At 41.2% G+C, this 25,822-nt stretch overlaps 3 protein-coding genes across 3 annotated transcripts in view; 1 reads left to right on the forward strand and 2 right to left on the reverse strand.

The window, feature by feature from the left end:
* Window positions 1-1,226: 1,226 nt before the first annotated feature.
* Window positions 1,227-9,294, reverse strand: LOC306734433 (poly(A) polymerase type 3-like; the record flags this gene model as incomplete). Its single annotated transcript, XM_079215790.1, has 19 exons — window positions 1,227-1,248; window positions 1,540-1,631; window positions 2,030-2,176; window positions 2,790-2,968; window positions 3,063-3,166; window positions 3,312-3,428; window positions 3,539-3,589; window positions 4,846-4,930; window positions 5,111-5,231; window positions 5,359-5,431; window positions 5,723-5,861; window positions 6,099-6,188; window positions 6,272-6,383; window positions 6,482-6,535; window positions 6,613-6,722; window positions 6,825-6,906; window positions 7,023-7,089; window positions 7,266-7,436; window positions 9,200-9,294. The coding sequence occupies 19 exons, from the start codon at window positions 9,292-9,294 to the stop codon at window positions 1,227-1,229; spliced, it is 1,911 nt and encodes a 636-aa protein (XP_079071916.1).
* A 113-nt stretch (window positions 9,295-9,407) lies between these two features.
* The window catches only part of nt5dc1 (5'-nucleotidase domain containing 1), a 50,867-nt gene continuing 34,452 nt past the window's right edge, over window positions 9,408-25,822 (forward strand). Inside the window, exons 1-6 of the mRNA XM_079215033.1 lie at window positions 9,408-9,654; window positions 10,844-10,935; window positions 12,070-12,141; window positions 12,271-12,380; window positions 12,527-12,606; window positions 12,690-12,771. Of these exons, the coding sequence (XP_079071159.1) occupies window positions 9,562-9,654; window positions 10,844-10,935; window positions 12,070-12,141; window positions 12,271-12,380; window positions 12,527-12,606; window positions 12,690-12,771 (529 nt within the window). The 5' untranslated portion in view covers window positions 9,408-9,561. The remainder of the gene's footprint in view (window positions 9,655-10,843; window positions 10,936-12,069; window positions 12,142-12,270; window positions 12,381-12,526; window positions 12,607-12,689; window positions 12,772-25,822) is intronic.
* col10a1b (collagen, type X, alpha 1b) lies at window positions 12,887-18,690 on the reverse strand. Its single transcript, XM_079215032.1, has 3 exons — window positions 18,624-18,690; window positions 18,062-18,197; window positions 12,887-15,302 (listed from the first exon to the last, which is right to left on the reverse strand). Exons 2-3 carry the CDS (start codon window positions 18,180-18,182, stop codon window positions 13,447-13,449), a joined length of 1,977 nt encoding a protein of 658 aa, XP_079071158.1. The 5' UTR covers window positions 18,183-18,197; window positions 18,624-18,690; the 3' UTR covers window positions 12,887-13,446.

The following is a 25,822-nucleotide window of genomic DNA, read 5'->3' on the forward strand; positions in this document are numbered from 1 at the left end:
AGTTGTATTGCCACTTCATTAGGCTACAACGTAAAAATGTGCACTTGCCTTTTCTTTTTAGCTCTACTCTTGCTCCTAAATGTGTTCCATGCAGAGTAAACACTTTTGTCCTACAATCCCAGAAGGCAGCGTTAAGGCTGCAGTGTGTGTGTCACATCCGCTGTAAACAAGAAATATTTAAGTCTGCTGCCCCCTTGTGGTAAACCCCGGTACAGGATAACAAAATAAATATATACATAGTTGTTTTAAATTCACATTCATACTCTTATTATTCTGTGCAAGAATGATTCCAACAAAATCACAGATGACAAAGAGTTATGTATAACATGTGACCAATGGCCAACAGGTAAGACACTCTAGTGATTGTCTTGTCTCTTGAAAAGTGCACATGAACTCTTAAGACCCTCGGATGGTTTGAAGAACAGAGCATTCTTTTTTTGCATGTGATTGAACATGCATCATTAATGACCTCCTGGGGTGTAAATGTTCTCCACATAGCTCACAAAAACAAAACAAGTACATGATTAGCTTGTTTTATTATGTTCAAGCTGGGATCACTGGTATCATCATCCCCGCTTTCTCAGGAGAGAAGCAAGAAATCTGACCCCGAAAAGCCATCTGGCTTTCTTTATCCACTCATTTGATGTGCCAGGAAGAAGATGTCACCCATCTTTTTTTTGGAGCATTTGCCAGTGTGACAGCTCCCTATTTTGTTCACGTGTGTCTCTTTAAATAATGTAACAGGTACCTGGAGGTGTTGATCACCCTAATTGGAAGCACCTGGGCTTATAGAGCTCCGCCTCTTTGACAGCCAGAGCTCTCTCTCTGCACTTTGCATTATTGATTTGTTTCCATCCATGCAACATCTATTTCTCACTCAGCACTCATATAGACACCCACCTACATCACTGATTTTATTGATTATCACGTCCCATCGTTCCCTAGTTGTTTTGGGGTTTATTGCCACCTGCCTTATTTACAATAAATTCCTTTATTACTTGCCTTAAATCGGCGTCTCCCTCTCTTTTGTCATGGCTTTGGAGCCAGCGACAAGAATTCAAAGTTGAGAATTACCTCAAAGGTGAGATTTAATGAATGACAATTATACCTTGAGAGATAATAAAAGTTTTGATACGTCAATGTGACTAAAGGGACTGAAGGAGGTGACGTGTTTCCTATCCATGAAGCTTTATTTAAAAGTGGGGCGAAGGTTTTCAAGTTTTCCATCAGCTGACTCCGTCTCGCTTGCTGTGAGAGATATGAGGAGATAAAAGGTTGTTAAGACGCACATGTTCATTGAGTAGCATGTAACACCCTTTGTCCTGAAAAGGTCACCCTTGGGTGCCATAAAACATGTTACGTAGGAAGAGATAAGCCACCACACACTATAACTACTTATTTTTAGTACAACCTTGACAAAATAAAGTGGTCATCGTTGGAACCAGCGAGTTTCAAAATCTATCCCAGTCATCTACTCTCACTAGGATCTGAGGTGCACGTGTCACGGAGAAGTCACGGTTCTTAATTCTGTGCGCGTACCTGACGAGTAGTATCCTGATGGCCCGTCTCACGACTGCAGCCGGCCTGGAGAGGACGGTGGGCAGGTCCAACAGCTCGACAGTGGGCGGATTCTGAGATGGGGAGGGGAGGTGAGGTAAGTTACTAAAATATCGTCACCTTCCTAAAATAATGGCAAAAAATGTTTTTGACAAAAATTCTACCCATGTAGTATAACGGCCTATGTCAAGAGTGTGACTTAGGCCAGTTTATTTTGCCTAAGTCAAAAGACAATGTGACTTAAGCAATTTTACAAGCTTTTGAAGCTAGCATTTAAGCTAGCAATTTAGTTAGCATTTTTGTCAATGAAAATCTTACTCGAACATAAATTAGTAATCATAACATAGTTTGACCGGTATTACAGTATGCCTGCTGTGCCGTGTCTAGAGGCAGCGTGTGCACCACTATTACATTTGGTCAAGCTTTTTGTGTTTTCTGAAAAACCGGAAAAAATGACTTGCATGGAACATACATGGTCAATGTGGACTCGCTCGCTCGTGGTCTGGGGCTCAGGAGTGCGGGGTCGGTCGGGGCTCGGCGGGCTCACGCTGAGTGAGACGCCCGAGGGCTCATCAGAGCTGGGGCTTTGGGGTGTTGGCTCCTCACCCGACTTGAACCTCTTGGAACAAGGACATTTTTGGTTTTAGTTTTTAGTTTTAACATGCAGGGTTCATACACATTTTGACCAATGGATTTCCATGACTTTAAACCAAATTTCCATGACCAAACATTTTGTGAAATCTCGGTGTAAACATGAAAAAGTGATAAAATGTAGTATTTAGACTAACAATGAGAATTCAAAAGCATATAGTATACCTTAAATGACACAAATGAATGAGACAATAGTTTGATTAAAATAATTAACATTTATATTGATGCCTGTATGTATGCCTGCTTATATTTTGAGCGTCTTTCTTTCAAAAGCATATTCATTATTTTAAACTCACTGTAAATGAACGTCAACAAATTTCCATGACTTTTCAAAACTTTTAGGATTTCATTTTTTTAAGGACTTTTACAGGCCTGGAAATAACCATTTTAAAATTCCATGACTTTTCCAGGTTTTCCATGACAGTGAGAACCCCGAAGGACATTTTAGTTTTTTGTTTTAACATGATTGATGCCATTCTTCTTGGATTTACCACAGGTATCCGGCATGTTAGAGGAATACTTTTGCAAAATACACGTTTCTTTTTAGTCTCGTCAATAACGCCTGGGATAGTTTGTCTTACCGTGTTAGCTTTGATCTTCTTGGCTAGATTCTTTGATTGCCGGAGGCCTATTCTCTTCCTGACTGGTTTTGGACCGAAAACCTTCCTGAAATGTCGGCTGAGGCAGTTCTTGGCCACGTACCTGGCCGATACGTCCATCCCTTCTTTGTAGAGCTTACAGTTCTGTGCCAGCATGTAGACTGCAACAGCACAGCATGCACGTACGAGTTAGAATAACACAGAACAACACTTTATTTCTATTGAATTTAGATCAATACAAAAGTCAAAATATACTTGTATTAGTGAAGGACATGAGGGACAAGGTCAGATCTTTTTTCAGGAAGGTAGACTTCATGTTTAAGACCAGTCCTATCAACCACTTTGTGTACTTCCTCTCTCTGAAACAGGAATACAGTAAACACATGTAACTACCAAAACAACAAGCCACACAACAGTGATGAGCTAATAGAAATTAGAAAGTGATGTTATTCTCATCAGGGCTAATAATAATTAAGATAGAACCGCAAAATCTCGTGTCCTTACTTCTTCCACATGCTGAATCCAGAGAAGGACTCGATGTTAATGTGGGCTCGGTTAACGTTCAGATTTCTTTCCAGTTTTCCTACCAGGAGTCGGATTTTGGACTCCACCAGGCCAACCCTGACAAGAGTGAAAGCACGACAGCCGGTGGAAATAGAATATTGAAATTGTTGAGATTGCAGACGTCCCTAAACTTGGCTTCTCATTTTTTCTTTGCTCTGTGTGCTCACCATTCGAGATGCTCCTCTGTGGCCGAGGAAGCATGCAACTGGATGAAATGCCTAGAAAAAAAAGAGACAGAACAATGGTAACAGACGTCACAGCACTCAGACTTTGTGCACAGTCGTCTTATTTCCCATTTCACCAACAGTGGACTGAAAGAAGGTCAAGCTGCAGCACAATGTGTATCATCACTAAACAAAGATCTTCATCATATCAGTCTGAACTTTAAAAGACAAAGCTAAGTGGCTCCTGTCGTGTAGAATTCCAACAACACACGTTTCTACTTGAGCTGGTTTATACGTCATCAGCCAAATTAAGACAAAGGATTATAAAGAGTTGACAATGAAATAAAAAGAGAGATCAGAACACAGAGCTGATTCATTAAAACAAGAGGAGACAATAATGCAATAATGATCAGAAACTCCTGGAACAACAAATTAAAGAGAGAGAGAGAAGACTTTAACAGCTTCGAAAATCCACTGAACAAGCTTCAGTCCATATTTTTGAATTAGTAACAAACAGAAAAACCTGGTCCGTGGATCGGTAAAACAATCGGCGGTCAACTCATAAATTCAAGTGCATTGTGGCTTATTGAGAGTTTAAAGGTTCAAATAAAATCCATAAATCCACACAGACAAACAGATGATCTACTGGAACGAAACTCCGTCAACACTTTCAGTTAATAATGGAGCACAAATAAACTCCACCTGCACCCTCATTAAGAGACGGGCATTCGACAGTTAACATCAAGTACAAACTCATATCAGTGGCATCCATTCAAAACAATAATTACAGCAAATCGCAAACATCCGTTTTGCATAGTCATTACACAAAAGCCATTTGATTGTCAAGTTAAATTACAACAACAAAAGCATAGCAGTTCCTGTACATTATGGTATGTACAAAGAGTAAGCAGCGTGCTGACGGCGTACATCTAACTTCAATACCAATTCAAGCATTATGTATGAAAACTAATGGATTCAGGATTACATCAATCAGAGTCAGACATGCGGTGCAGAACATAACTAGTGTGAGAGTTTTTACAGTTTTTCTTTTCTTTTCTTTTTTGACACATATACATGTCTTTAATAAGAGATAAACATAAAACATCAGATATACAGCTCTTAAGGCATTATGGTTTATCAATATATATATATATATACATATATATATAATAAATTAATAATAATAATTAAATAAAGATATAAATAAATATAAAATACAAACAAACTTGGAGAAAATTAAGTGCTACATATCTGAATCTATTCTGCGTATGGCAATCCACCTGTTCATCTTGAGGCAGCTTAATACATACTGGTATTTCTCTATAAAGATTGACGTTCCAAACAGTTTGGACCAGTCCGCTTTCTTCTTTTGTATATCTTCAGTGATGGCATAGCCTGTGGATGAGTAAGGGGAAAGCATGTTAAAGTCGGAGTCAAACGAACTCACTCCTTTCTGGACAGAATTAATCCCCTTATCATGTTCTTTAAGTTCTCTTGGTATTGTAAGAGTTAGAGCAAAGAGGAAAGGTCTGAGATGTTGTCAGTGCACTGTGAGGATTTGGTGGGCGTCCACACCCTGTTGGATCTCCTCGATCATGATGACCAAGGTGGAATAAGACACGTTGAATGCCGTGTTCTGCTGCGGGTACGCCGGGGTGATGATGGGCATCAGGTGGCAGCGGTCATTTTGATTAACCTGGACGTGCAGAAGAACGCAGCACTTACTCATGCATGTGCTTTTGAGCAAATGTAATAACATTTTGACCGACATGGTACAATCGCAGCATGAAAATCCTAATTACAAATCCTGCCCGAGGCCTTACGATGGGATTCCAAACAGGAAGGTTTAAGTCGCAGTTCTCCGGACGCTTCAACTCAATCGGGATGGGCCAATCCCTGGAGCCAAAAGACAAGATTTTACTACTTTTACAAAGCATTTGCACGTAGCTACATTCAGAGGGGAGGATCTAAAGATTCGATCTAGTCAATATTAAACCGGCCACACATCAAAGGGTTTGCTCACAAATGGCTGATTGTTTAGCAAAGGTCAAATGGGCAGCAAGGCCTAAACTAGAGCCTCTCGTGGTCACGTAAGGTGACCCGAGAGTGGATCTCAGCGCCAAGTGACTTTTAGTTAATCCAAGTCCATGTTTAAAAAAAGTAATATTCAGAAACTGGAGAACTCACCACAGGTTGTAAACTTTAAAAAATTTGATGACCAGTGTGGACACTGTGGCATTTGGGTAGACTTGGCAGATTCTGGCCACCAGTATGGCCCACGACACGCCTCCCAAGAAGCCCAGCTTGCTGGAGTAAATGTTTCGACCTGAAGAGGAATAAGAGGGTGAGAAAGAAAGAAAAGTTAAGACTCCCAGTGCACAATATGACCAAACGTTGACAACAGCTTGCTCTAATTTGCACTGCAAACATAAAAACACAAATCCAGGATGGATACTTTATCCTAATTATTGCACTATTTTTGCACAAACAAATCAATTTGGCTGTATTAACGGTCACTGGAGCGACTAGCAAGCTGAACTAGTCGAGTGTGTGTTGAACTCACATTTGGCCCACAGCTTGATGGCTCTCAAAGCCAGTCTGAAGTTGTGGATGTTCGGCACAGAACTCTGGATCGCTGCAGTAACTCTGTAGCCTACGAACGACACAATGGAGAAAAGATCAATAAACATCCACACAAGTACGAGTTCAACTTGCCTTCTTCAATCCGATGCTCACCATTGAGACTCAGGATGCACTCTTTGTCCATCCCCTTCAGCCAGGAGTTGTTTAGAAGATCCAGATTGTCTGGGACAGTTTTGCATAACAGTCGGGCAAAGACTAAGTCAATCTAGGAAATAACAGGAACGCCGAAAACAAAGATCAAGACACATGCAAACAGATCTGGAATAGAGACGCAGTAGGGCTCTCACTTTGTTTCCCTCTTACCTCAATTCCATCATACGACATTTTGATGATGGGGACAAATGTTTGTTGAATGGCCTAAAGACAGCAATATTGTCAGTCACGTGCAATGGGGAGAAAAACAGCAATAGCAAGAAATCAGATTATGGACGAACCTGTATGTATTTGACCTCATTCTGAGCTTTTAGCTTCTCAAAGAAGGAGGTGAAGAAGTCTTTTCTCTGGACGAATCCGGGTCCAACGCAGAGGGCGTCGATATCAGCGCCTGACTCACACGAAGGGAAAATCTAAAATGCTCAGAGCCGCCATCTTCCCCCTGTACAACTTCACATGCTCTCACAGTTGAGGAAAGAAACTGGCGATTTACCTTTGCAGTCAACTCCCAGACGATAGGAGCCGAATGGGAAGATCTTGCCTCTACTTTTTTCTGTCACATAATCAGGTAAGTTCTAAAACCCCCAAAAAGTAAAATGATAAAGGTATCATCTGTGCAAAAACATGTTTCCAATGTCATATGTGGAATGCCTTGTTCAGCAACAATACAGACAAAGATAGATGGTCTTACCAGTTCTTCACAGATTTCTTTAATCCACTCCTCAAAGAGGCACTCCAGCTGTTGCACAACCGCACCCCTGCAAAATAAAACATAAAAGAGCATGTTCAAATGTTGTCTTTTCTCTGGAGCAAAGCCCACCCTTCCGCTTTCATTCATTTCAGTAAGGTGTCACAAAAATACACAACAAAATGGCCCCTCTAAGCTGTAGCCCAATAATTACAATTTGAAAATAATGAAAAAGATGGCTCATACCTGTGCTGCAGCTCCGCAAAGTCCTCGAACAAGTTGTATGTTTCCAGCGTCTCGATCAGCTGTTTGGTCCGGACCAGGTCTTCCTCTCTGGGCTGATCCCGGGTGATGGGAGCGCTGATCCCGTACCACTGCAGGGGGGCTGTGGATGAGGCCGCCGGGCTCCTCGGTGGCCTTTAAAAGGGGACATGTGCGTGTTAGTGCAACAGTCATACAAAGAAATCCGAAATACTATGTACATTACTATTATCATGTGCTAGGTGTCAATACTAGTTGAAAACATTTATAAAAATCACAGGTTACAGCAAACTAAAAAGACCAGTGGTGAAGACTTAGTGTTAGCCATTTCTCTAGCTTAACTCTTTGAAAAAGCGAGTAGTAATACACAACAAAAGTGCTCACCTAGTAGACATTGTTGCTGGAATGATTCCCCTGTTTGTTTAAGCTATACTTTCTTACCTCCACACGTCCCAATGACAACACGTGAATAAGGGAAGGGAGAAAACACATGTGTTTAGTGCTGTGGTCAATTCTTTTAAAAATTATTTTCTTCTTAGAAATTCCATAGATAGAATGTATTTTTTTGAATTAAATGCTTTTTTTTATTTTGGATTGAACTTTCTACAAAGAAAAAGTGTACCTCACTTGATTAAAACATGAATATTTGGTAAAGGAGAAGCAACAATGTGTTTTATAGGTGTGGCAGTAATTTAGACAGGTGAGCCAATGGAGCAATGTGTAAATATAGCACAGAAACAAAATAGAAAGCATAAAAATACAGATACATCTAAACAATTTGACTTTTATTTCCAAGCAGCTGCAAGCAAGTGGACTTGGAAAGTCAAAACAATTTTTTGAACTAGATAATTCAGTCGTTGTGAGAAAACTAAGCCCTTATACCTCTAAGCCAAGGGTGACTTACATACTATTTTACCATTTCCTAACGACAGAAGTTTAGCTCAACACGTGTTCATTTTGATACGGCTCAAAATGAAACCTCTACCACCTGTTTACATGAACCATCTCTTAACTGTACAAAGTTAATAAAAAAGAAATAAGACAAGACAAGCACTAATAATTCCTCCCTGTTTTTGCTACTAAGAATCACAGATATTCAAACCTGTGGGATTTGGATTGCTTTGATGTGAAATCAGATGATGTTATGCTGACACTGTTTTTTTTTATTGCAGTGTGATAATCTCCATTTGAATTCAAAACCTTTGTAAAATGTACAACACATAAAAACGCATATTGATTTTCTTAGATTTCAGACAAAATAATGTCTTAATTTCTTTACTAAAGTCTCCCAAAGACAAACGGAGGCAATGCTTGGGAATGAGGAGTAGATTTGGCCTTTCAGGGTTTTAGGTCACTCTTTCAATCTTTGTCCCAGATACTCTGATTGCATGACACTGTAAATTATTAGAAATATTAAAATGTCCTGAAGCTTCACGATAAAAAAAAAAAAAATAGGCCTCCAATGGTGTGTTGTTTTTTACCATGGTGTGTTTAATTTGTTTTCTATAAGTACAATACTGTTCTCATATTTCTGTGCCTTATTTTATATATTGTCTTATACTGTTATAATTTATAGTAGTTGTGTTTGTATTCCAAATTCTTAATTGTAATTAAAATTGTTGCCTTGAGTTTTAAGTTATTGTAGTTCTGTGTGGAAGAAGGACCAAGCAAAGTAAGTTTTTCATCGTAACTGTCTGTTAACTACATATGACAATAACAATATCTTGAATCTTGAATGTCACTACGGTTCTTATACTATTTGAATGCTAATATCAATGCAATACGTTTACAGCTTGTTTTAATAATACATTCATGGGTCCCTAGCCGCCGGTATTTGCCCCAGAGCCTCAGAGCTGTTCTTTTTTCCCCATTCATGCGCTTTTCTAAAATGCATGTTGCGCACGCACACTGTGCGTTACGGGTTTTCGCTCCACACCCGGAAGCGCCGCACGCTCCCGCACTCGCCTCTCTGCCGCCTTCTTCTGGCGCACAGGAGTTTAACTTCTGCTCTCATATGGGCAACTTACTAACGACCACCGTCCATTGGTAATCGATTCGGGTTTTGAGAAGAAAAAAGAAAAAAAAAAAAACGGCTTCGGGTGAATTTGTGTCTCGCGGTACCGCAGAGGCGGAAGGCTGAGCTAGCGCGCGTGCCGAGCCGCAGTCATCCAGTGACATTGACACGTTTAGTGGTGTTGTGGTGCTGTGCACAAGTCAATGTGTGCACGGTAACGCGCGGCTCCGGAGCGCTTCCCCTGCAGTTCCCCCAGCGTCTGCTACCATGAGCGAATACTTCAGCCTGGCGGACAGTGATGTTATCGGCTTCGACCTGGACCACACGCTCTGCCGCTACCACCTGAAGGAGACCTCCAGGGTGAGCGAGCGTGTGTGTGTGTGTGTGTGTGTGTGTGTGTTTGTGTTTGTGTGTGTGTAGCGCGTGCAGCTAGCTCCGATACATAATCATACGGTGGCCGTGACGCTTCGATCCGCAACACATCTGTATTAAAAATAGCACGCAGCCGTCAATACGCTCTCCGGGTCTACTTGTCGATTCGGTTTTCCCTGCACGAATGCATTGTGTTGAGAAAGCCCTTTTCGGTGTGCTTCGTGGCTGAGTGCAGAGGGATGCTCCTGATGCTGCAGTCACTCTGCGTGACTCACAGGTTGGACGTTGGCGGCGGCGAACATACATGAATCTGAATCCTTCCCCCGGTGCCCGTGTTCTCGTGTCATACACTGCACGAGGAGCTACAGTCAACCACAGCTGGATTCTGTGACACCGAGTGGCAAAACCTAAATGACTGTTGAATTCCCAGCCAATCATGATGGCCTGGTTCATCAGGCCTGGAGTTCATTTATGCCTTCTCTTGTCCCATACCAGTGCAGCATCTAGGATAGGGGACACTAAAGGGGTTACCACTGATAGGTTGTATGTCTTTTCTAAATGGCTGAATTAATTGAAGAAAAAAAAACTGTCCTAAAACAGACACAGTCATGCAAAAAATGTCTCTCTCAATCCATTGCATAATTAATATTATTATTATTACGCCAACTTTACAGTAATTACATAAACAACTTAAATAACTTGATTAAACTGCAACAATTATGCCATACATAAAATCAATCATTTTGATGTTTACATAGGTTCAAATGACTTATTAATATCAAACGTGTCACTTGATAAACACACAGTGAATTAAGCTTTTTAGCTCATTGTTGGGGTTTCCAGTCGTAGCATGCTCATCTATGCTGTTTCCAGGAGTCTCCAGAGGCAGTTTTCAGTGAAAAAGATCTGACCCACACACACACACACACCGACACACAGTACCTGCCCCAGCACCCAGCAATACACGGCATGTGGAAAGACCCAGAATCAACTTTGTGTCTGAGTAGGCAGTGAATGCTTGCTATTACAAGTGTATAAGATGTCAAGGTTGTGTTTTCACATCTCATCCAAAATACAACCAGATAAATCACCTCGTGCAGTGTTTTGTTGGAAGAATAATACGACTGTGCTGTTTGTTCTTGCCATCGATGATGTTATTTCCTCCTTATTTTTGCAGCTGATCTATGAAAGCTTTGCCAGGTATCTGGTGGAGCATAAAGGCTATGACAAGGACCTGCTGAACCTAACCCCTGCTACCTGGGATTTCTGGTGAGTCAGCAACTGTAGCAGTTTATCTGCCTGTTTATGTTTTAAGACGTAAAGACATGAGTATGCAGTGACGCATACTCATAGGATTCTATAAGTATGCGTCACTGCATCACATAGAAACGTGCCCCTCTCCTAGTTTTTACACAAATCCAAATAACATCAATATTCACATTTTGGGGGTCGCTCTGACAGACTCAAACTATTGAAAGCATTCCTGAAATCTCTTTCAAGGCCCAGGTGCATTTTACTTAGCAGATTAGGTTTTGCATGCACACATAAAACAAAGTATACAGCATTTTAAAGCTACTACAAGGAACTTGAGTTTTGTGTTGATTTTGGCACTCCCTGTGGACAAAAGTGGTTGTGTTTCTAAACACCGGTGTATCTTTAGAAAATGCCACCTTTTACTGCAGCAGGGTCTGATAGTCTGCCCCGCACAGACTGTGTTCTGGTCCGCCGGAGCTCTGACTGCAGGTCTAAGGCGGCAGCAAAGCCGGATCTGGTGCAGTCTGTTGTGGGTTGGTTGTTGCCAGAGGCCGCGTGGAGTCTGAACAGTTTTTTGGTGTTTTTTCGATGACCCTGCGTGATTTTGCCTTTTTTTATTTTGTGTAAATTAAGACCTGGATTGACAAGCATTAACAATGCTTATCATCAGAACAATATAGAAATGGTAATAATTATCTTCTCTTACATTTTTGTTGCATTTGTGTTAACATAAGCACATAACATAAACAAATGATTTTGATACAAACTTTTGAATATTTTCTTTGTAAAATTGTGACACTTGTCAACTATCAACATTGGTCCTAAAACAGGCTAACATTTATTTTGGCAGTTCTGTACTGCAATTTTTTGTTACATATTGGGCCATATATCAATTTCTGCTTCTCAGGTTGTTTTAACTGAAGGATTTTAAGGGCAAAGAGGTGGAGAGAGCTAGTATTTTCAAAGGTATCCAGTATTTACAACAAGAAGAAACAAATTGTTGCAAGTACTTTGAGTTTAAATGTGGCTTTAGCGTAGTGCAAGTGAATCTCTCCGTCCTCTGGAATTGTAGGGACCTGCTCAGTGACTGTATAGAATGATTGCTGTATTTATATACTGTATTTTTTACATGCATACTCTTGTGTCCAGTTTTAAAGGACTAGTGGTGGATCTGGAGGATGGAAACCTTGTGAAGCTGGCTGAGGATGGAACTGTCTTGCGGTATGCTCTTTGGTGCATAAAACGTACTAGATCTGCCTCCCAAAACATCTCCTTTATCAACATTGTCATTGCTTTTACTGACCTTTTTAAAGTGGGATAATATAAACCTTTTATCTCTTGGTTGATTAGAGCTACACATGGAACCAATGACCTCAGCACAGAAGACATCATCAAACATTATGGTCCAAAGAGGGAGTGGAAGCACTTCAACAGCCTCAATACCTCCTTCACAAGATCTGGTATGATGTTTATGTCTGTCTTTATTACCTATTAGCTATTAGCTGTATGATATTTGCTTTGATGTAGCCTGAAGCGTCTGTCGGTCTGGGATTGTTTCACATCACCTGTTACTAGATTTCATTGTCTTTTTTTTTGGTCTTTGCAGCAAAATACTATTTCTATGACAACTACTTTGATCTACCTGGGGCTCTCCTCTGTGGAAGAGTTGTGGACATGTTGCGCAAGGTAATATTTCTTTCAAATGAATAGTTGAAATTGGAAAAACCTATTCAATTGTAACTTTTGTGTTGTGTTTTTTTTCTAAACAGCGAGGAAATGAGGTGAACTCCGACTTTTGGAAAGACATGGTTGCTGCCATCGACCACAATTACAACACAGCTGCATTCAAAGGTACACTTTTTAATCCAAAGAAGCACAGTATATTTCTTATTTCTAATGTCTTCTTGTCAAGGACCCGTAAGTGAATAAGAACAACACAAACACACGATACACAGGATATTTTTCTTTTTCAAACTATAAGTTTTATTCTGTGTTTAGGTCAGTAAGTGGTACATAACTTTACACATACAATGGGACATAGTTGTTTAACAAAAAGAAAATGCAGTTTGAATTTCTAAATCTGTGTTGTTTTGCTGATCACAGTGCTTGTGAGAATGTACTGATCTCTAATAACGTATAATGCATAACGAGTATTAGAGATCCATTTTTTTTGTATATTATAGGAAAATTCTTAAACAACAGACATTAATAAAAACAAACACAAATACAACGTGCTGTACATGTTCCAGGCAGTTCTAAAGCACCACTTAAGATATCTTCCAATATTGTTTCATGTTTCTTAGAATTACAAAGGCAGGCACAGGGTGAAGTGGAGAACGGGATCAATTTAAACCATATTACAATTTTTACTCATTTTACTTTTTTTATTATTGTAAATATTTGAATGAGGCAATTAAACATATTCAAATTACAATCATATATTGTTTCAATCTACAATTTCAATTTAGAATTTAGTAGTAGTTCAATGATTTGTAAGGTTTTTAAGATTTATCTGGATTTGTGAAATCACGTTGAGGCGATCAAGAACCCAGAGAATGCGCAGTGAACATTATCTGCTGCAAATATGCCATTACTCTCCTCATCGGGGACCTGGACATAGACTCTGTCATCTGCATGCAGCATGAGAACAGTACTGCCTGACATCTGATCTAGGAAGCCTTTGTTGTACTCATCATAGGTGAACATAACTGGCTCCTCGTTTCTGTAGAGGGCCACCAGTGCATTGGCACCATTGACATGCACATGATAGCTGAAATAGTAGAGGCCTGGAACCTGGCAGGTAAACACACCACTGTGATCATCATAATGGTGCTCCCCGTTGTATAGAACCTGGTTGAACTGAATAGGAGTTCCAGCTGGGGGGTAGGCTCTGGTCAGCACAGCACTGAAGGCGGACATGGGAGCCTTCACCATCTCATGAGACATCATAACCTCGTGGGACTTGATTGGCATGCTCTTCTCATCGTGGTAGACCATCTCTCCTGGTTGGCCAGGAGCACCAGGAGGACCGGCAGGGCCTGGGCGACCATCTTGACCTCTGGCACCAGGAGTTCCAGGTGGACCCTCAGGACCAGAAATTCCCTTAGCTCTCATGCCAGCTGGGCCAGGTGGGCCTGGAAGACCTGGATGGCCCTTAAGTCCAGAGGGACCTGATGGACCACTGGGCCCAACTGGTCCCATAGATCCTGGCCTTCCGTTCTCACCACTTTTTCCTGGTCCTCCTGAGAGGCCGGTGTGTCCTTTTGGTCCTGGGGCACCATTTGCACCAGGCATTCCTGGGGGACCAGCATGGCCTTGTACACCCTTTTGACCTTGAGGACCATTATGTCCTGGACTTCCTGAAGGACCTGCTGCAGCTGGGGAACCTGGTTTTCCAGTGAAACCTTGAGCTCCCTGTTCACCCTTGGTTCCCCTTTGGCCTGGTGCACCTACCATACCAGTGTCGCCTTTGGGTCCTTGTGGGCCTCCCTCACCTTGGAATCCTCTTGCACCCTGAGCACCAGCTTGGCCATTAGGACCAGTAGCACCTGGCTGACCAGTAAACCCAGTTGGGCCTGGCTCTCCTTTCTGACCAGTGGTTCCTGGAGTACCGGGGCCTCCTCTGCTACCTGGTAATCCATGTTCGCCTGTTTTACCAACACCTGGCATGCCAGTTGAGCCTGGCTGACCAGCTGAACCCTGTGGACCTTTAGGACCCATAGGTCCAGGCATACCTGGGTTACCATTCTGGCCTGGTTTTCCTGATGCTCCAATACCTGGAGCCCCAGTGTGACCCTTTGGTCCTTGCATACCCATTGGTCCAGAAGCGCCATCTCTTCCTGGCACACCACCTTTGCCAGGTTCTCCGGGATAGCCAGTTGCACCAGGTATACCAACTCCAGGTTTGCCAGGCATTCCAGATGGGCCCATTGATCCAACTGCGCCTGGTGGTCCTTGAGCCCCAGGAACTCCATGGCCTCTTTCTCCTTTGGACCCTGGAAGACCTGGAATACCAGGATGTCCCTTCAAACCAGACTCACCTCTTTGTCCCACTGCTCCAGGGAAGCCAGATGGTCCAGGTTTTCCACTTGAAGAAATTCCAGCCGGTCCAGGGGATCCATGGGAACCAGGTGCACCTCTGGCACCCATAGGTCCAGTTGCGCCAGGTTCACCTCTCTGACCAGGGAGGCCAGGGCTACCTGGTTTTCCATGGCCACCTGGAGAACCGGGTTTACCAGATTGAGAGTAGCCAGGGGGTCCGGAAGGACCTGGAGGGCCTGGTTGTCCAGTATGTCCCATACCACTCTCTCCAGGAGGTCCAGATGGCCCCATTGGTCCTGGCTCACCTGGCTCACCTGGAGGACCTGGATGGCCTGTAATGGCTAGGGAATAAATAAATACAGACAAGTGATGTAATTACTCAGATTATACAACACAAGTCGTAGCGTCTCAGGTATTTTTCTTTGATTCATTTTGTTAAGTTTGATGTTTATAATTGGATTTAGTGAACTGTTCTTAAAAATGGTACTACACAGTATTCCACGTTGTAGGTGAAAATAAAAAAATACAATACACATACAAGCACACAACAATTCCCAGAGGGAATGAACAACTGAAATGGGGTGTCTCTTATAATCAAGAAATGGCTTTTTAAGTATGTTGTCTTCTCCATATTACCGCAACCTGACATAAAACACTACTCCCTATGATTGTAGGGCGGGTTGTGGGGATAGCACTCTTTTTTTTCCCCCAGGATAGTCTTTACAGCACCACTGGTCTGAGGAGATGTTCTCACAAAGCTTACGTCTGTTGGCATGGGAGCCAACACACCAGCTCCTGTGCATTTTGGTTTAGTTTACCCACACTATACTGCACCCCTTAATTTTCTGCACTGCCCATGGCCTTGAATGTATAGTTAGTGGTCTGCAAATGGTTAACATCACCTTGATGCACTTCCTGCCACATAGTGTAGAGTTTATGGGCAAGGTCAAATTGGTGCACAACACAATTTTGTTATTTTAATGCATATTTCTCTCTCTTCTATATTTATCACAAAAGTCAACACAACAATAACCCCCAGCCTATAAAAACAACATGTGGCAGTAGGGACATTGTCTTTTCCCCTTTCATTTATTTAATTATAGGCTTTACTTTGATGTTTGACAGTAGAAAGATGACACGAAATGAGGGGACAGAGAGATCAGGAATAGCTTGCAACAAAGTTGCCTGGCAATCCTGGTGCCCTAGCCCTTGGGCCAACAAGGCATCCAGTTGTTTTCTCACTTAAATTGTTCATTATTTTATTTGATTTTTGATGAATATTTTAGATAATTGTTCTATATATATATATATATATATATATATATATATATATATATATATATATATATATATATATATATATATTAGATATACATTTGTGTCTACCAGGGCTTTACAATCAAAAGGGCATCTGTGAGAAAAATCACACTGCATTGCTTTTATACGCCATAATTCTGGATGCCTTGTCAAAATGTATGATGTCAAAGAATCAAGTCCAATACTGTTGACCGCTCTTTCAAAATGTTGTTTTGAGAGGAAAATGCTTTGACAGGGCTGTCATTTTTAGGCCACATAAGTACGTGTCTGAAAACCCCAAGGAGGATATTTGTGCCAGAAGTAGACTGTGCCAGAAACGCCACAAACTGGAGGTGATGATACTGGCCACAGTAGCTGAACCTCGTATGACCTGTTAATGCTGCAAAGCACTACTATGGTCATATTCAGAGTTGCCTTCAATAAACACCCCCCTTAGTCGGAGTCTCTGCAGTAAACTTGCCGTGGTCTGTTTGTTGGTTGGATTCACTGTTTGAACTGCGTTTCTCTGCCGTCTGTGTTGTGTTTTTTTCTTTCTAATTATGTAGCGTGAATTTATTACCACAAAGCAGTTTGTTAGGGCGTGCTTGCAACGTGGTAACAACATCTGCATTGTAGATTTGTCAGTTTTTATGCTCTTATTGTCGACTTTCTGTTCTATTTCAATGCTGAGGAACGGAGTCAAACCACTTCAGAAACAGAACTGGGGAAATAAATCCCTCAGTGTCCAAAGCAGAATTTTAATCCTTGTTTAGTTGGGATATAAAACATAGTGTTATTCATCATCCTGGCAGTTACACCATGACCACTGCTTTTGAGTTTTTGACTTTTTATGACACACACAGAACTACTTCCATTTTTAACCTTTATTTATCCAGAGCACAAGTGCTCTTTTACAGCTATACTCCACATCACAGTTGTGTACAGTTATAGACGTTCCCAGCAGTTCAACCAGTTCAACCACAGCTGCATTGGACCTGCTGGGTGTGCACCCTGATGACCGTTAATGAAGGAGGGCGGCGTTTGGGCCGCCTCATTTACTGATGTGTATGAGCCCACAGTTGGCCAGGTTGCATAAGAGATGAGCTGACAGAAAGGTCAGGAATAGTGGTGATGAGAAAGGTTTGAATCTGTAATTAAGAAGTTTGTCTGCCATATTTCCAGGGTGCACAGAGGTTAGCATGATTTTCAGATCAGTGGTTAAAGTTGTAGCCTTAATTGGATTTGACAGTGGGTCACAGTGGCCTGTTAATTCATTCCAGGGGGAGTGCATTATGATTTTTTTCAAAAAGTGAACTGCAGTTATATGCAAGTGTAGGCTGGAATTCTATATTTCATTTGTGGATTTCTTTTAAACATCTTTGGTGGACGCCTGCTCCCTTGCTTTTCCTCCCTTGCTTTTCAGCATCACACGTTGACATTTTAAAGTCTGTAAGCATATGTGAAAATGTCACCGCAGTTGTAACTGTAAGTGTCACCTGGTGCTATTTTGCAGGTTAATTTGTCTCTATTGGTTTTAATCGTTGAACAAAGACAATGGCGCTGACACAGTCTGCGAGCAGTTTAAGTGCGCAGCCTGCAGTGATTTGAAATGAACAATGCTCTCGGCTTGAGTTTAATTATTATATTAAACACATGTACATGCTGCTTATATCTCCCAGTTTAACTTGAGCCTTCTGTAACTGTACAGATTTCAGAATCTCGCCTTAACACTGGATTGCCATGATTGTTCTCAAAGTAAAAAAAAAAACGACAACCCCGGTGAGAAATGACATGCGTGACTCACCTTGGCTCTTCACTGGGTAGGCCGACTTGGTGTTTTTTGGCGCACGGTGGTAGTACCTATCAGCGGTCGCCTCAGCCAAAGCTAGGAGGACGAGGAGAAGGCTTGTTACCCTCAGGTCCATCTTGGGAAGTTAAACCTGCAAAGACAGAATCCATTTATTAGAAGAAGCATCGTTGCACTCGTTGGCAGCCAAATAACCACGTAAGATAACCTCAGAGTGGCACGGCACCTGTGCTGCTTCACTGACACTTGACGGTGAAAGTGATGTGCAGTGTGGTTGGTGCATCAGTTCATCAAGAAAATTGGTTGTTGCAAGTAAATATCAGAATGTTTCGTTGACTTTTCTATCAGTTTTGCTCTCCTTAAGAGAGAAGCTGCTTTGAAAAGTACCCACTTTTACCACTAATCAGAACCAAACTTCATCACAGGCACTAGCATCTCCCCCAGTATAAACACATCCATAGCACATGGCTCATTACACTGCCCTCCCCTCAGTGAAAGCCAGGCTTGCAGAATCCCCCACGCACTAACCTGGAATAAAAAACAACAACAGCCACCTTACCGGGAAGGTTTACGCTCCAGAGAAACAGTTGAGGAGGTCGGGAGGCTGCTGTCCCGGCACTGCGCTGTTATATCCTTAGTTGCGGAGTCTGTCTGTCTGAGAGGCAGCTGCTTCTTCCCAGGGCACTGGGCTCCAGGTATTTATACCGAGCCGGTCTCCGGCATCGTGGAGGATCTACCTCGCGTGGAAGGCCCTCCCTGCTCTGATGTCATCTTTAATGACGGGTGCCATGTCCTGAGAGGTGGGACCATCACTCTGCAGTGACAGGCCTGCCTCCCTCTCCTCCCTGTCTCCTCTCTCTTCATCTGGTTCCCTTTGTCTGTGCGAAGCAGCAGCAAGGGGATTTCTGTCAAATTTGCTTTGGGTGAAATTTTAGCATAAGTTAGATTTAGGATTTATCTCGGTTGCCGTTGAATTTGTGGTACGTGGTTGTGTGCAGATCTGAAAGTTAACATTCTTTATTCAGTCAAATATACACATTAATCACTGTGTTTGTGCTTTTTGACAGATGAGTCAGACGCGTTGAACACCCTGTCCTTTTTTTAGCCTGGATTTGCATTTTTTTACTTCACAAACAACGGTGTTTATGGCTAAAAACATCATGTTATTGACAAAGTGGCTCGTGACGGGGTGTTTTTCTGGAAAAGTAAAGAATGAGAATATTTTCCTCCAGTCTGAAGCCTATTTATTGAGGAGGCTGTGGTACCAGACAGCTATTTTCTGTCAGTTTTGGTTAAATGAAAGAAATGACTTGAAAAGACTGAAATTATTTTCACTGTTTTATTTATTGAAATGTTCATGGCATACATGGATCAATAGTTCAGTTCTTGGGGTTAAATACTCATTTCCAGACAGGTCCATGTACAAAGGTAAATACCTCTTTACATTGAGACGTATAGAAATATTAATAGTGATAATAAAACTATAGTAAAAAAATCTTGACTCCCAACTTTTAACGGATGCTGGAAAGTTGTGGAATTTCTTTATTATATGGCATTTTTTGGTTTGACGGGATGCAGGCAGTGTTTGAATTTAGATGCATTGAACTCACCATCGACTTGATACGTGCTCAAGTTTAAATTTCACATAGTAAAGCCTATCATGATGCTGGCAGATTTATGTCTGTATATCCTCTCTGGGATTTTTGCAAACTGGTATGTGGTTTGCTGCAGGGATCCACAGTGCTGCTTTAAGACACCAGGAGGCAGAAGTTAGCTTTTGTTCCTCTCAGTTGAATGAGTGCATACTTATCATCCTCATCCGTATTTTCTATTATAAACTATTAGGTAGTAAATAGAGCTGTAATGTAAGATGTCATACAGTGTGTATTTACTGGGGCGTAGACTTAAATACTCTGTGGCATTTAGAGATCAATAACAGAATGTATTGTCTATCAGTAGAATCATATCATAGTCATACTTTTTCTAAACTGTCTCAGAAGCACCTTTCGTAGGTATGTACTGCAAATGGATTGGGTACATAGCTGTCGCCAGCAGCTGGTTAGCTTAGCATAGCACAAGGATGTTTTTACATGGAAATCGTGTCCGCTAACACGATGAAACAAACGGCAAGCTAGTCAATTTCAAGCTAGCCAATTTCAAGCTAGCCAATTTCCAGCTAGTTATTTTCAAGCTAGCCAATTTCAAGCTAGCCAAAGTCAGCCGCAGGAGTCTGGGTGAATTAGCTGACGTTAACCACTCAAGACAGTATTTTGCGACATCAACTAGCTCGCAATTCATTCACGTTAGCAAGCATGCCAATGTTGGCTTACATTATCCTGCTAAAACCACAATATCACAATATATTTTCATGTGTGGACACTGTGTTGCTGGATGCTGATCGTTCGTGGAGCCAATGGTCCAAATAACATATTGGAGCTTTACAGAGAGTAGCGTTATTCTAAATATTTTAATTTCTCGCATTCGATCAACAGGATGTCATGTCACTATTTTGGTGCATGCTCGCTTGCGCATACAAGCAACAAAATGCTGTCTGCAGTCCATTTAATGGCCACCAGTGTCATTAATCACAAGAATTTTCTGAAAGTTACACATACAACCTTTTACGTTTTTTTATTTTAATATGGGTCGAAAAAATATCTACAGCTAGAATGAGAACATTCTTCATTTCTAATACAGACCAGCTTGTTTAAAAAGAAAAGGAATTCACAAGAAAGAGATGACGCAAAAGTTGAAGTAAAATAAATAGTGCGAAAAATAATTAAAGCGGTAAAGTTTGAAAGTAGTCTTCAAGAAAAATCTTGACGGCTGAAAGTTCATTTGAATATTGTTGTTGTGATCCTCATCAACCTTTCAATAGTCGTAATTGGTCAAGCCACTGTGTAATATATCTTTGGGTTTGGAAAAGCCTCTCTTCCTTTTGCCCGTGTCATTTATTTTAAACGGTCAAGTTCTCAGTGGCCGCAGATGAGCACTCGGTAAGCCATGGGCATTTTAGGTAAACTAAATGACAGAGTAGTGAGGGGGTGGAGTCAGAATTTAACAACTTTTTAAGCTGCAGAAATGCCACTGCATCTCATCATGAAAGTGGCCGTGACCGCAGTGAGGCACGGCTGCCTTTTTATTTCATCTGGATCTTTTTCCTTTTCTTTTCTTTTTTTTTGGTGTGTCAGAATTAATGCCTCCCTATCTAAATCTGGCCATTGTGAGGTTTAATGTAAACGGCTACTTAGATTTCTTAGGTTTCTGAGTAAGCTCGAGCTGTGTATGGCCAAAGACAGTCACATTGCATAAACATGTAATTTGGATGAGAAATGTAGTGTATGGAAAGCAGTGCAGACAGAGCATGATATGGAGTTCTCCTCCCGTGTTTTTAGACACCTCCTGACAGCAGGGTGGGTGGTATTTCTGGGAAGGGTCTGCTCTAACCATTGTTATGCCCCTCCAAACATCTTAACATGCTGCTGCTGCACGCCAGACGTGACTAAATGCTCCTTCAGTGGCTTTAAATTAAGTCTTCTGATGACAGGGGTTGTCATGCACAGCCTCTGTATTCCACATTATCCTGAAACAATGCATACACCTCAGTCCGGGTTGTGTCTCAATTCTGATGAAATGTATTTTTTGCACCATGGTCATCCATGGAGAGAGGACCAAATGAGACCTTTCATTGTTTGGTTTACAACTTTATTTTCTAAATTCAAGTGCATTTAAAAAACATTGGCAATAAATATTGGCAATAAGTCAGTATCCGAACCATTTATTGCCATGTATGTTTTCACATGCAAGGAATTTGTCCTGGCGGGAGGTGCATAACATATAACATTTAACAATAAACATTTAACAATAAACAGAGTGCAATAAATGGGAGCATGGATTTTTAAGTAACATTGGCTATTTTGTTCTTCTTTGTATGGGACTCATAGTTTGATCATTTGACGAGTGATTATTTGGTACCTTAGTTTCGGTACCAAGACCAAAACGATCCTTTTTTTTTCCAATACCTCACTTTTACAACTCTTTTTGTTATTTTTAAAGATGCTAAATGACAAATTGTGAGCATTACAAATGCTCACAATGCATACAAATTGATTTGTAAAGAAATAGTGGAGTGATGTCTACCTAAGCAGAGAATGAAGATGCGCTCGTCTGTGTGTGTGTTGTTATCCTTTTCCCTTTTAGTTTTTGTCCAACTCCTGAATCTTGCTCTTTAGCCGCTAAATTGTTCCACTATATTCACCTGCTAGCCACTAAGGTTGTCTGCTGTTTCTTGCTGGGCAGTTAGTGTGTTTTGGGCTTATTAGAGCCTCTTGACTGAAAACAGCTGCCTGCTGAGTCTGGAAACGAGATTCATGAGAACGCAGGCACTGAATCAAAAACAATTAGCTGAAAGATGCTAAACAGCTCCGAGGGGAACTAAAGAGTTGAACTTTAAATTAGGTCATTCTTTTTTTTTTTATTTAAAAGTTGAAAAGTGTCTCCATTACAGTTTGCAAAGTAGAGAATAGGGCTGGGACAATATGCTTAACTCCTGATTCGATACTATCACTTGGATGCCGATTCAATATGTATTGCAATTTTTAAGTATTACGATTCTATATTTTGTTTATTTGGAAAGTCACTAAATTGATGCAGTAAACCAACTTATTCCAAAATCACAGTTTCGTTTTTGGCAAGGATGTACAATTATACATTTCCTTCTGTGTAGGTAGTCAATTTAGTTATGCCTTTCATTGTATTTTTCAGTTGTTTAACTGTGGTGTCTCCTTTTGATCCCAGAGATTTGAGGGGGAGGGAGAAAGTAATTGCAGGTTGATGTGCCTGTGCCAGCAGGGAAGAGTGGAAAGAAGAAGCTAAAGATAGAGTGTTTGCGCTGGGAAGTGACGTGGTTCAGATTTAACGTTTTAATATCCGAATGCCACTAAGAGGTACTTAGAGCTTTGTGAATGGAAGGACTGAAGCTGGACCTCCTGGCGGAGTGTTGGCTGCAATTACAGAGACCCAAAGACGAAAATCATGGTTGGAAGTTTGACCAACCTGAGGCTAGCTGTAATTCAGAATAGCAACCAAAAGCCTTCACTGCATCCTTCTTCTTTTCCATCTTGAAATCTTGAAATCTTGCCCAAGTCATTATGAAATGATGGAAAGGTCGATCTCATGAGAAAGTGGAATTAGAACCGGAGACACTGAATTTCTTGGTTACCAAATCAGATTTTGCTCTCATTTTAGGATTTATTTTTGGTGCAGGTAATGGGTTTCTTTAGCGCCAGTTATCCTAATCAAAGCTGAGTAAGTGCTATAATGACCAGTACTTTTCATTTTTACTGTACCTCCGCTCCAACAAACAACTCATAGTCAGCAGATTTTTACTGGGCTTGTGTTGCAACCTGTAAATCCAGCAGCTGAAGAAGATCTCTAATGCTCTAACACAATCGCACGTCTTGGTCTTTGATACGTTATGAGATGTTGCACATACAGTATATTTTACATTGGCTGAGATGCATAGTATGGAGGCGCCAAACTGACAAAAGGCAGTAAAAAGATGATCAGATGAGTCAAAAATAGAATATAGCTTCACTCTAATTTAAACTGTATGTTAGCTGGCAAGCTAACACCAACTAGTTAACCAACACAAGAAAGTAGACATTAAATCGCACATTGACATTAAATCAAGGAAACAATTAAGTCTACGATTTATTTCCATTGTGGTCCTTGATGAAAACAACAGGCATGCGTTTGGGGATGAAGATAATGTAATGAAGAAAGAAGCATGGGCTGTGTCCGGAATCACTCCCTAGTCACTACAGAGTGCATTAGATTAGTACATTATTTAATTTGAGCATCCAAATCCAGAGTGTGTCAATGTATCCGCGTTGTAGTGCCCTCAACGAGTCCATAATGGACATGTACACTACAACAGTATGCAATCCAATATATAGATAATCAATAGTTGCACTTGCTCATGCATTTGTATTAATGCTGAATGAATTGAACATGAACTAGAAGGGCATTTAAAGATCGCAGACCAAGGCTGTTTCCATAATTGAAAAATAATTTGTGTACCAAACGTGTGATTCGGATCCACTTCAAAATATACAGGGTTCTTCCTTTGCCCATGCTTCACCATCATCATGGAAATTAGGCTCGTAGTTTTTCTGTTATCCTGCTGATTAAACGGAACAACTACCACTATTTTTTAGTTACGCTAGTTTGGCACACAGCCCCCTCAATTGATCCACTGATGTTAGGTACACACACACACACACACACACACACACACACAGGGCTAGTTAGCGTTAGCTGGTGGGCAGCACAGTCCTAAGGAGCTAACAGATAGTGTTAATAGAGGTTGCATTGAGTTGTATTATGTTCAAGTTCTATTTAGTAAAAATTTGTAATATGCAAAGGTAAATTACGTTCTAATTATATGTTCCAATGTAATCTTGTAGAAAAAGTTGTTAAAAAAAATAAATAGATATTGGAGAAGGAATTTGAATCCTTTTAATTTCCAAACACTAGCTCAAAGTGTTGATTGTTGTTTTTTTACAGTGGTAATGATTTGGGTGATGAAAATCTTACTGGTATTGGTATCAACGGCTAAATGTCGGGTGTTGTGACATTCCTAAGTGAAGCGATTCAGCCATTGCTCTTGGACTTCTGTTGCATCAGACGTTTGTAGTTGATATGTCCGTCCTCACATCCCTTCCCCTGGCGCTCCAGACTCAGGCCTACCGAGCGACAGTGGAGGTGGTTTTAGTGGTGAGAAAAGGCGTTGGAGGCCAAACCCAAGGTCTTTAACAGCTCCAACGCTATTATGTTTATGTTTTTCTGGAAGGAGTGCTGGTGTTTACCAAGTTAAGCAGAGCTCGAAATAGTTATGGTGCGCACATGCAAAATGTGATTCTGACAGCTTTGGCAAAGATCAGAGGCAAAGACATTAAAGAGTCATATATATATATATACTATTGTTTTTATTGATTTTGAGACACTATGAAAAGTTCAAACAGGACGCAGAAGAGGAATGTGATGGGAGCCAATCCCTGGTAGGGACAGCACTGACCCATCACCAAGGGGACGGTCATTGGACAGTGCTGCTGCTGCTGTTGTTGTTGTTGAATACCTTTTACATTCCTTTTGCACTTTTCCTTGAATCGACCAAATCTAAGGTCACAAATCCAACATGTGTTGTCAGCTCCAGAAATTTCCCTTTCTCCAAACCTGTCTCTGTACTCAAATGAATACAAAATTGGTGAAGACAAAATCGGTCATCAGCCCTGTAACACGATTGCGCTCGAGATGGGTTCGAGATGGGTTCTAGTGAGATCTGCCAGCTAATGACTGAATGCCTTTTGCTTATTAGTTATGTACATCGTTATTTATGATACTTCAATTATATTCAGTTTACAATAGCAGTGTATTAATGGCTTGCACATTTCCGGCACATAAGTGTGACCCAAAGCTTCTTTTTGGTTTTCTTTTGACACTGGAATTATGCCTCTGTCGAGAATCATGTTAACGTCTTTGCAAACCCACACAGAAAAGGATGTTAATGGTAACTGACTGTAGATTGCGTTAGAGCCAAATCACATGATAAGTGTACAAGAAACACGCATCGGAACGTGTCTGGATGACACGAGGGTTGGGCTGATGAGCGATACCATTGTCCTTGCCGATGCCTGGCAGTCATGCAGGACTGAGCCCAACATCGGGATACAAAAGCCGCAAAGTCACATTTTTAGT

The sequence above is a fragment of the Taurulus bubalis genome (assembly GCF_910589615.1).
Source record: "Taurulus bubalis genome assembly, chromosome: 3".
Lineage (NCBI taxonomy): Eukaryota > Metazoa > Chordata > Actinopteri > Perciformes > Cottidae > Taurulus > Taurulus bubalis.